Genomic DNA, 12,120 nt, shown 5'->3' with positions numbered 1-12,120 from the left:
ATGCTGTCGACATTGATGTTGGCATTGTGCGTGGCACTCGCACACGGCATCACCCAAGATGAAACGAATTATTTTGGTACCACGGGCATCACTGAGAAAAACACCGGCCTCGTCGGCTGGGTCACCGTGTCGGAGAGCGGTAGCAACTGGGTGATTCGCAGTAACAACATCCCCGACCACGAGACCGGCAGCTTCCCGGGCAACCACAACCCAAACTCGATCGAGGAGCAGAGCAACCAGTACACCGTGCCGCAGGAACCGCAGGTGGCATCGACTACCACCTGTCTTCCCGGAGGACCCATTGCCATCGCCGTCAACGGCATCGTCATCTACAACCCGTGGGACGCCGACGGCGAGAACGCGGTGGAGGGCGATGGTGCCGAGGTGTTCGACATGTGCGACGGACATCCTGACCAGAACGGCAGGTATGGAATGACGGCGTCGACACTGGTTGACGAGTTTTGGCATCCGCTCCCTTCTTAAATGTATTTTGGTTGTTGCTGTTATTATCGTTAGTTACATATGAATGCATGTACGATGTAATGTTCTACATCCAAATAGATTGGGTAGACCATCACCACGCAGTTCAAGAAGTGACAGTAATTTTTACTTCTTCTCTTCCGTGGGGTACGGTTGATGAAGAAACAAAATCCATGACGCTTACAATTAGGAAGTTATGAAATTTTACCGTTTTAAGCTTTTAAAGCAGTAGAGCATTATCTTTCAGAAGTTATAAGAGATGAAAGTGAAGAGTATGTAAAGGGTTTCTAAGAAATAACACAGAGCCTCTGATACATACCTCATCACACTTCTACAAAAGCAACGATGTTCTAGAAAATTTGAAAAAAAGCAAACAAACACAATTTACCATTCATTTTATAATCCAAAACTTACACATTGTGTAAAAGAAAGATTGCCCTCTCAGAAAATTAACAATTAATAAGGTTCATCCATTTCAAATATTTTAGTCCTCTCTTCTTGCACGGTTAAATATTATTCAACTTTGGCGATGCCATACACACCTCGCTTCATAAAGAGCTGGTAACCGACGGAAATGCTGATAATCGCAATCCCCACTGTATAACGTTATACAGTTCACCTTGTAGTTTGTTCTAGTCAGATAGTTCTCGATGCTCCCAAGTTGTTTTACGTGCTTTATTTTCATGTGCCTACAGGTATCACTATCACAGGCAGCCTTCCAGCTGTCTCTTTGATATCGAGTCCGGCGTTCCCTCGCCGTTGATCGGCGTCGCCTTCGACGGTTTTGCCATCTACGGACCCGTCGACGAGAGCGGGAACACGCTGACTTCGAGCGATCTCGACGAGTGCCACGGCCGCTACAACAGCGACGGTGTCTACCAGTACCACACCACCTCCGATTTCCCTTACATCCTCGGCTGCTACAAGGGTACGCCTCAGGGTGTAAACGTCGGAGGCAACAACTGCTACAAGGCTGTTGACGCTGACGGCGACGGCAACGTAGTCGGAGGAGGCAGCGGTGGAGGCGGAGGTGGTGGACAGAAGCCCCCTCGACCCCGCCCGGCCCGTTCCACCCCGCCGGCGGACGCTAGGATCCCGCAGAATCTGTTCCAGCGGAGGCTCCCGGCTGGCTACCAAGACTTTCTTCAGAAAGTCATCTTCAGGCGCTAAAAGAAATATTTATCTCTTTTAAGACTAGAAATCTAATGGGGCAGAAAGAAGTGATTAGTGCAGTCTCGCTGCAAGTGTTTACTGCACCCTAACACTTTCCTTTTCTTGATATCAAATATGGAGAGTTAAACCTCTGCAAACTAAGAAGGTGTTCAACGGAACTCATTCGCAAACCGCAGAAGTCGCATTAAGTTGTAGACAATAATTTTGGTTATCATCTATCTCAACAGGATTTGAACAGACTTCTTTAAACCAACCTAATAATGTAATGGTTATAACGGCACGATGTTCAGACAATACAAAAGTATAGTATGCAAGTTTGTGCACTCGCTCTAATGAGTGGTGATTTTTACCCTAAAATGTATTAATATTGCTCCATAAAGGGAAAATTAAAGCAATGGCAACATCAAATCAAACGAGTTTTCAGTTTGTCTTTCTTCATAATCCGTCATATTCCGTAGTTGCCATTCCTCTTTATCTCTGTCCCTGTGTTCGTCTGTCTGTCTGTCTGTCTGTCTGGATTTATATGTTTACATATGCATGTCTGGATTTATATGTTTACATTTATTATGCATATCATATACTTAATATATTCATAATTGTATTTATACGTGTATGCATGAACCTAAACACAAAGCTACAGGTTAGCGTGATATGTCGTCATAAATCCAAAGGCTCCTTAAACAAGGATACATAAAACACCTGTCTCACTAGTATTTTGCAGAAAATCGGAGGACCTAGTGACAACCAGGTATTGATGATATTGACGACCTCTGCAAAGGAAATGCTTTCATTACATGTTGTGTGAATGTGTGTGTGTGTGTGTGTGGCGGGGGGGGGGGGTATGCTCGTCTCAATGGCTTTCTGTAGGCACTCGTATCCAAAAAGAAAGGGGTGGAATGGGATCTGTTTAAAAAAAAATACGGTATCCTCCACGTTTTTCGCAAAAAAAAAAATCTTTTTTTTTCTTTTTATCGACATTAATAGGGGTCCTATTTAAACAAAGTTAAAGGTAGTTATTTTGTCAATACAATACAAGTTTAAAAAACATTTAGTCAAAGCACAATTTGGAAAACGTGAATCTCTGATCAAGTCATTTAGGGGTGAAAATTTGATGTGCAATAATAGACCAGTTCGTTGTATGTGTGCACGTTGAAAACAAGACATATTCTTTTTGTCAGTTGGTTAGCTACTTCACTTGTTTTCAAAGGGACCACGTAATGAATAATTATAGGGCTTCATCAACCAGGTTCAAACGAAGAATGAATCTAGTTATACCAGATGATGACCAGAATGGTCCCTCAATTATCACTCACTATATGATTTATAGAAAGCAGCCATTTCATTATTTTGCACTGAATGCATTAACAAACTTTTCCGTCAATACTGTCAACGATCGGGCTGGCTGTAAAGTGGATGTACTGGAAGGCACCATAAAGGGTTACGTAAATAATGAATATATCACAGATATTTGTCTCAGCAAATTCGAAAACTGACAGACTTGTTGGTACAAAAATGGCCTTTTCTACTCAGAGCTATGTAATCATACAAAATGGCTTGTATACGCATGCAGCTTACGGGCTGCGTGTGCGTAAGCCTTGTACAGGGAGCGCATCTTTACTGAAGTATATAGGGCCTACTTACACTTAGCCAGAGTGGTCAGGAACGTACTGAATTTTAGCTCAACTGGACAGTTTTGTTTGTTTGCTTGCATGAAAACACGTTGTTGTTCAATGTCGGGTGAGCAAAGGTTGTATGAAATAAGGTTAATAGTTCATCTCCTCGTGAACTGACCAGCTGGGCCAGCGAAGAAAAAGCAATACAACTGCAAACAAAAGTAGTGTAATATCAATTTGGATAATTAGCACCCTGTATATTACCAACAACTCAATTTGAAGGTCAATGTAAGCATTCATCGAGCGTGACTATTCGAATCAGTATCAAGTTCTGAATTCAGTCTACCAGTGCTTCCTCTCCTTCGTTATTGCCCCTACAAGACTGATGAGGGAATGGCCAGTATAAGAATAGACTTACCTATCATGGTCCCTTGGATAACCTTTTACATTGTATGATCAAACCTCCTTGGATATAAAAACAGTAACGTGGTAAACCTTAAAGTAAAATTAAATACATATTCTTTCATTCATTCATTCATCACTAATATCTAGTCTTCTCCGATGGACAAGAAAATAAGAGCATGTATATACCAGTGCGAGAGGACGGACTAATTTCAATCAATGACAAAAGCCGAGCGGCCACTTAAAATCACATCATCATACGCGGACATTCAGAATAGCTGCACCAACACCACCTGACAGCTTGTTTGCTTTTTTTTTTCACTGTCACCTGACCGACTAGTGTGTCACGTGACGCACAAGTTTAGAGGGCCCCTGAAATCCAAATGCATGTTGATTTGTGTTGATTTATGATACCCTCAACATCACTTTTGCAGTGAAACAAATATTTAGAAACATTCCATATATTTTTAACGATTTTTCTTCTATTTTTCTTCAGATTACTTGGGAACGTCCACAAAATCCTTCCAAACCAATATTCCTCTTGTGACCTCAGCATAATTTGCATGTTTCTGTGATATCAATGTGACTAACAAAAGATATTGTATGTTTCTGTGACTAACAAAAGACATGGCGAGGGAATATGCAAGTTATGCTGAGTCGAGGGAAGGTGCATTCCAGTGTCTTTTGTTAAACATTTCAGTACTTTAGCAATGATTGACAGATGAGGTCACAAGAGGAATATTGGTTTGGAAGGATTTTTTTTTGTGTGTGGGCGTTCCCAAGTACTCTGAAGAAAAATAGAAAAAAATCGTTAAAAATATATGGAAAGTTTCTAGATATTCCTTTCACCTCAAAAGTGATATTGAGGGTATCATAAAATCAACACAAATCAACATGCATTTGGATTTCAGGGGCCCTTTAACCCTAACTAGGCCGGGGGGGGGGGGGGGGGGCCTCTGAGGCCCCCCCCCCCCCCCCCGACGTTCCGCGCGATGTATCGCAATCGCACTTTTTTCTTTCGAGTCTCCTGCATCTTTTGAGACCAAATTTGCGACGCCTGGGCGCGTGGTTCCGAAGTTACGCATAAATATGTACATGGATGTCAGACCCAAAATTGCTCAAAAACGTGAATTCGTGTACAATGTCAATGCAAACTGTGCTTACAGGCAAATTTCATAAAAGCATGATTATTTTGGTGTTTTATTGATTAAAATCAATGAATAACATATTTTCTTGTTTGGATCGATGTCGCGGACAAATTTCATTGAAAAAACAATGAAAAACATAAAGTCGAAAAAACAATGAAATACATAAGAAATTAAAAAAACAATAAAATACTTAAGAAATTTTTCTGATATCACAACTTTTTTTATTACATTTGCTGAGGACACTAAAAAGAATATTTGCACATAAAATGTGCCTGTTTAGAGCTTTATTTTGTGATTTATACCAAATAGTCTGATTTCATGCATCATTATGCATAAATTAGCATAATTTAGCATAAATGACAATTTTTTGAAAAATTAACTTCATGGTATTTTAGACTACATCATAGGCAATGTGTGTGACACTTTTCGTCGCGATCGCGCGGTCGACGGCCAAGATCTGGAAGGGGGACCTGGGAGGCCCCCCTCCCCCCCCCCCCCCCCCGCTCTATCAACTACCTAAATAGCCCGGCCTAGTTAGGGTTAAGATTGGCCACGATCGATGATATTGAACACGGCTCTAAGTTAAGAAGTGACCTTTATCGGTCTCTCCTCTCCAAATTTGCTCAAGGATTTCGCGTTATCATCAATATTGTTTAGCTTGTGTGGTATAAAAGTGCATAACTGATTAACGATGATATAACGAATGACCGCTGGTGAAAACCACACCTGTTTATAATGGTCAATTGTCAACTAGTTATAGGACTGGAATGGATGAAAAAACGACTGAAGGTCACTTTAAAATCTATACAATTCCCATTTGCAAATCTGAAAATGTCATTCAAATTGATATTTCTATATTACCAGCACATGCATGACCTTCCTGTCTTCACATGGCAATTGGAAGAATTTTATTTCTCTGATCTGGAATGTGGTGTTGCATAGCCTTTTCGTTAGTGAGATTTCGTATCAACTCTATGCTTACTCTTACATTTTGGCCTTTTATGATATTAGCTGTAAAAATCCGAATATAATTATTGAATTCATCTTTGCTTTTTAAATTCGATTCAAATCGTATTTCCAATATCACAAATTCTTTTAAAAACAATTACTAAAAAATCAATATAACACAATTAAGGTACGCCTATATTAACATAATGAATATTCCAGCCAATTTTTTGAGGAAAAGCCTTTTCAGGTATTCGCATAATTGTTATGAGACTTAGATCAACAAATTCTACAACTTATGTGGCCGAATATGGAAATGATAAGAAAAAATCTTGAAGCATAGCTCAGAAAGTTTCATACTGCGAGCATTTCATTATGTGCTAATGGGTTACTGTGGTCACTGCAGATTCGTAAACAGTAAGAATGGTTCGCAGTAGAGAGAAATTATAATGTGTGTTCCAGTTGAGTTCACCACAAAATCAATTAAGAGGTACAGAAAATCTTTCCGAAACATTTATCAATGGATCCCTGATGATTATACACATACGCATACGAGTATTCATATGTGTTTTCGGTCTGAATATATGGCTACCAATTTGATCAGAACATTGAACACTTCTACTGCTTTCTTTTAACATTGCGTAGATAATAATCCAATGAGCAATAGTTTTCTTACATAACGTAAACAGAGAGAGGACGATTCGTGAAACATTATGTTTTACTATTCTTGCCACGAACTGGTCGCTCTACGTGTGATGTAGTTAATGGTGCCATATTTCGGATTTGCAAATCTGTGAAAAACAAAGATAAAGAAGATCTCTCACAATCTCTTTTTGGTAGAATTATGAATATCTGTCATACCTGTCTCTTCATCATTTTCTTTTCATTACTTCGTATACACAATCTCTTAGTCGTTTTCCTATCGACAGATATCTTTTACATCATCAATACCATAATCACAATCACAGATTGATTATCTCGTTCAAAAAAACTTCAGCATCAGACACACACCAGAGCAAATTATCTAAAAGAAATATATCTTCTAACTTTCTGTGTTGTATTTGTACCGAACGACGAAATCAGAGTTTTGATTTGGCAAGTATGTAGACGAACAAAGAGGATTTGTTACGTAGAGGGTGTGACAAATTGTATCGAAGATGTTTGATACGCAGGCGACCTCCAAGAAATATTTGGCTCCTCCTCTTTTTTATGTCGTCTGGTGTTTGATATCAACAATCTTGAACGCAACGCTGTTTCATAATCTTTCACGGCGTCGACCCTGAGTAATAATTGTTGATATCGAAGCAGCTGGGTGTCACATGAGGGTGTGACAAACTGTATCGTAGACATTTGATAGGCAGGCGATCTTCAAGAAAGATTTGGCTCCTCCTCTTTATTCATGTCGTCAGGTGTTTGATATCAACAATCCTGAACGCAAAGCTCTTTCATAATCTTCCAAGGTGCAGAAGTGATAATAGTTATTGATATTGGAGCAGCGGGGTGTCACTCGCCAGTCTGCTGTTCGGTCTCGAAGTTCCGGAGTTTAAGCTGGAGAATTTCAAGCATCACCTCAGCGGTATGGTACTTTGTGTTTCCCAACCTTTCTTGCGAGAGCTAATCATAAGTACCTTCCAATGGATGGTAGCGTGATTACAACAGTTGGGTCGTCAAAAATATTTTGATCTTTTCCTCATAGTCATGTTATTTTTTTTTTCAATTAGCCTATTATGTGAAACCACCGATTATACTCGCTGAGATATTCTCATCGGGCTTCTTTCGAATTACTATTTCAATTATTCGGTTTGATTTTGCTTTGTTTTGCTTTGCTTTGTTATGTTTCGTTTCGTTTCGTTTTGTTTTGTTTTGTTTTGTTTTGTTTGCTATATACTCAAACCAAGATCGATTGCCCCGGGTCCTAGAGCCACCACACCCCTTTCGGTGACAATAAGATTTTCACAGTTCTGTCAAAAGTCGGAGGACGAATTGTTCAATTACGTTGTATTAGTGCATTTCCGTTGACGATGAAAACAAAAGCTTAAACGGCAAACCTGTCTTTCAGCAATGTTTGCAGGGCCTTTCATTGCTCATTCTCAATATAGAGCAAGTTTCAAAACAGTCAAAAATATAAGTAATGAAACTCTTTCTTATACCCAAATTGTGCATTTGTATGTAGTCCTATCCTTACTGCTTTCATCCTTTCGTTACAGCATATTGCTCCTGTCTAGTCCTACGATCTTCTAGTGAAAAATATGACAGGCTGCTATAGCTGAAAAAAAGGCTCTATTGGGTGTACATAGAAGCCTACAGAAAAAAAAAAAACCACGAAATTCTGAATGCACATTTGTCTTAAGATTTCAGATACAACCATGCTGTCGACATTGCTTTTGGCGGTGTGCGTGGCACTCGTACACGGCATCACTCAAGATGAGACGAATTATTTTGGTACCACGGGCAACCCTGAGCTAAACACTGGCCTCACAGGTTGGATCACCGTGTCTGAGAGCGGTAGCAACTGGGTGATCCGCAGTAACAACATCCCCGACCACGAGACTTACTACTACCCAAACAACGAAAACCCGAACTCGATCGAGGAGCAGAGCAACCAGTACACCGTGCCGCAGGAACCACAGGTGGCATCGACTACCACCTGTCTTCCCGGCGGACCGATTGCCATCGCCGTCAACGGCATCGTCATCTACAACCCGTGGGACGCCGACGGCGAGAACGCGGTGGAGGGCGATGGTGCCGAGGTGTTCGACATGTGCGACGGACATCCAGATGAGAATGGAAGGTATGAACGATTGCGTTGATGGGTTATGGTAAACGCTTCCCTCTTAGACATTTGGTTGTTGTTTTGATCAGATATTATTTTACAATCATATAATACAAAAGATATGTTCTACATTAAAATACGAACGTCAGAACATCATTAGAAGGGACAAGTCTCCAAAAATGAAATAGTTTTCATCGTTCCGAAGTTTTGTTCATGCAAAAATGAAATAAAGTGTTAATCCGAAAAAAAAATTAGGTTTGCGAATTCAAAACTTTGTTTATTCGAAAATGAAAAAAAGAAAGAGATGCGCTGCTATGGAACCTTCGGAATTACGAACTTTATTTCGTTTTCGGATTAACGAACCTTTCAGAATAACGAATTGTAACCATCATTTCAATTTGATCGCGAATCATTCAACGTTGGCTTTTACAGCCATATTTATGTATAGATTTACTAACGATCAGCTCCCTGAATTGTATAAAGATATGTATATATCAAATTATAGTATTCATTCATATCCTATACCCGCCATGCGACAGATTGTCATTTCGAAAATCCTAAACTCAATATAGCTCAAAATTCTATAAGACAGCATGGTCCAGATGTATGGAGCTCATTGAATGATGACCTAGCAGTTTTTCTTAACAACGCTTTAAATCATCTTGTTAAAAAAAAGTTCTTCTCGCAATGTACCACTCGAATCAGAAATTACGTTTTTGTTTGAAATTAGCTCCCAACTCCTGAACACTGTATCTCATCGCTTTTCTTCTCTTCTTGTCTCTTCTCTCTACTCTTCCTATTCGGGTCCCTTATTCCCTTTTTTTTTTTTGTTCTTTTTCATCTTTTTACATTCAACCTTGTGTTGTCCTTTGGTGAAATGACATTTGAAATACTTTAAAGATTAATTTCATTTGTTCTACCTGTGTGCTCAGTTCCTTTTGTTCAAAAATTGTTACAAGTTATAATGTTCAGAGGCCGTTGTCCAAGTCAGGAGATTTGCTTATTGCTAACAGTCTCCCCCACCTGTATACACAAAGATTTGTAATGAAAATTATGTATTATTTCACATGATTATATACTTGTTATGTGAACTCGTTTGTATTTTCATGACCTGTGAATAATACATGTATGTTTGAAATTGTTATGCTTATTTTCTGTTATATACGAGTGTAGAAATAAGACTTATTGAAACTTACTGAAAACATCATGGAATACATAGTCTATGAAGATGACTTTGATCATGTGATAAAACACCAAGGTTTACTTAAAAAAAAAAAAAACGTCGTTCATAACCACCATCACCACAGTAACTTTTGTGTAGTTTTACCCTCTTGGCTGCTGGCTGTCTTAGCGGTAGTAATCGCAACTTCTGTGATTATGTTGCAAAACAAAACATAAAATCGCATAGTGCTTTACAAGACCTGGTTAGCAATGTGCGTATCGTCCTGCCGATTCGCATGAAATTGGAGTCAATGCATTTCGTAAATGTCCAGCAACACATAATGTAACTTTCATCACTAGTTTGACTATTATGTTAGATATTATATTCCAATTTAAGTGTTTGTTATGTATGTTCCTATAAATATATTCCTATTTATGTTCTCGTATCTATACTCCATGGCATGGCCAGTCAGTCTTTTTGTTTTCATGTATAAGAAACAAGTAACAAGAAACAAGTAGAGTCAAATCTAATCTACATTATACTAGATACTAGTAGATTTGTTACAGTGCCACAGTCAGCTGTTTCTCGAAGCTTCACAGTTGTTTTTACTGAATACTATATTACTTTCATGTGCCTACAGGTATCACTATCACAGGCAGCCATCTAGCTGTCTCTTTGATATCGAGTCCGGCGTTCCCTCTCCTATGATCGGCGTCGCCCTCGACGGTTATGCAATCTACGGGCCCGTCGACGAGAACGGAAACACGTTGACTTCGAGCGATCTCGACGAGTGTCACGGCCGCTACAACAGCGACGGTGTGTACCAATACCACACCACGGCCGATTTCCCTTACATCCTCGGCTGCTACAAGGGAGATCCATCAAAGAATGTCAACGTCGGTGGCAACAACTGCTACAAGGCCGCTGACGCTGACGGCGACGGCAACGTAGTCGGAGGAGGCGGTGGAGGTGGTGGACAGAAGCCTCCTCCTCCACATCACCCACGCCTAGTCCGTTCCACCCCGCCAGCGGACGCTAGGATCCCGCAGAATCTGTTCCAGCGTAGGCTCCCCACCGGCTACCAAGACTTTCTTCAGAAGGTCATCTTCAGGCGCTAAATCTCATGAAAGATTTTGGAATCGATCAAGTGATACAATAAGTAACAGGAGTCATAATACAAAAGTAAAGTCTCAAGCAGTGCCAGGTGCGACCTAGCTCGCACTTGCAAGGTATTCACTGCAGCACCGTCACACTTTCTTATCTCTACAAGCTGAAACAGCGTCCAGAGTGACTAAGTCTCAAACCAGCAGAAAATTCCAAAAAGTTCTACACAGTCACAAGTGCGATAATTCTTTTAATTATTATCTATCTATCTTGCTATGATTGAAACAGAAGAGCCTTCCATCAAACCATGATATTATGCTAATAACAACGCTGTGTTTAAGTAATTCTTAAGGACGCAGTGGTATAACTAAAATGAATGCTGATATTTACCCATAAACAATTGCTCTGTGATGAGTGAAATAAAACAGTGCGACATGAAATCATACAGGTTCTCAATTTGCCTTCTTATTTCACGCTCTGTCGCCCCCCCCCCCATTATCTTTTCCCTTTCTCCCTCTATCTCTGTATTTGTCTGAGTGCCCTTATACGTAGATAAAAGAAAAATAGATCGATGTATAGGTAAATGAATAAATAGATGAATAAATGTCATAAATACATGTGTACATATTTGGATAGGCTATCTTAATTCGTACAGAGTGCTCGATGACCGGATGATCGCATCCCAAGCGGTGCGTGAAACTCGGAGTAGTAATAAGGCACTGATGAACCTTAAGTCATCTTCTTTTGCAAACGTTATTTTCTATATATACAGTATATATAAATATATATGTATATATATATATATATATATATATATATATATATATATACATATAACCCATTTTCTTTGCTCAAAGTTCTCACTATATACATATATATTATATATATATATATATATATATATATATATATATATATATAAGTATATGGAAAGAGAGAGAGAGAGAGAGTTTATATGTAAAGCAGATATATATACATTTTTATCCGTTTGAGATATATGAGATTAAAGCTGCTGAAAGACAAAGAAAATGCATTAGAATACATTGTACTGGCCTTTTGATAACTTTGATAGTATCTTTAAGATATTTCTTGTTTCTTGTAAAGAGTGGAGTATCGTTTAAAAGATGTTATATTTCCCTATTTGATGATGACCTTAATAGTAAAATATATACATATACATTTATATATAGGGCGCGTAGAGAGTATAGATAAACGAGACTAGAATGCGGACATCGATACAAGATGATTAGTTTCGCCTTTTTGAATCTGTTAGTGGTCGTCTGTCTTGGATGACAACGGAGCTGGGAATGATTCCAATCA

General features: G+C 39.3%; 2 protein-coding genes across 2 annotated transcripts; both read left to right on the top strand.

Annotated features, from left to right (window-relative positions):
• On the top strand, nt 1-1,650 carry LOC139742961 (uncharacterized). Its single transcript, XM_071653468.1, has 2 exons — nt 1-425; nt 1,176-1,650. Exons 1-2 carry the CDS (start codon nt 1-3, stop codon nt 1,648-1,650), a joined length of 900 nt encoding a protein of 299 aa, XP_071509569.1.
• A 6,477-nt stretch (nt 1,651-8,127) lies between these two features.
• LOC139742960 (uncharacterized) lies at nt 8,128-10,814 on the top strand. Its single transcript, XM_071653467.1, has 2 exons — nt 8,128-8,552; nt 10,337-10,814. The coding sequence occupies exons 1-2, from the start codon at nt 8,128-8,130 to the stop codon at nt 10,812-10,814; spliced, it is 903 nt and encodes a 300-aa protein (XP_071509568.1).
• Nucleotides 10,815-12,120: the final 1,306 nt, after the last annotated feature.

The sequence above is a fragment of the Diadema antillarum genome, unplaced genomic scaffold (assembly GCF_040938485.1).
Source record: "Diadema antillarum isolate AM-2024a unplaced genomic scaffold, OU_Dant_1.0 seq00001039_RagTag, whole genome shotgun sequence".
NCBI lineage: Eukaryota > Metazoa > Echinodermata > Echinoidea > Diadematoida > Diadematidae > Diadema > Diadema antillarum.
The sequence above is the reverse complement of the archived record's forward strand: the minus strand, read 5'-3'. Positions and strand labels throughout refer to the sequence as shown.

Bases quoted from the DNA above. Each gene is read 5' to 3' on its own strand.
- LOC139742960 (XM_071653467.1), top strand. From the start codon at position 8,128: ATGCTGTCGACATTGCTTTTGGCGGTGTGCGTGGCACTCGTACACGGC. The intron at 8,553-10,336 runs GTATGAACGATT...ATGTGCCTACAG, and splicing joins CATCCAGATGAGAATGGAAG to GTATCACTATCACAGGCAGC.
- LOC139742961 (XM_071653468.1), top strand. From the start codon at position 1: ATGCTGTCGACATTGATGTTGGCATTGTGCGTGGCACTCGCACACGGC. The intron at 426-1,175 runs GTATGGAATGAC...ATGTGCCTACAG, and splicing joins CATCCTGACCAGAACGGCAG to GTATCACTATCACAGGCAGC.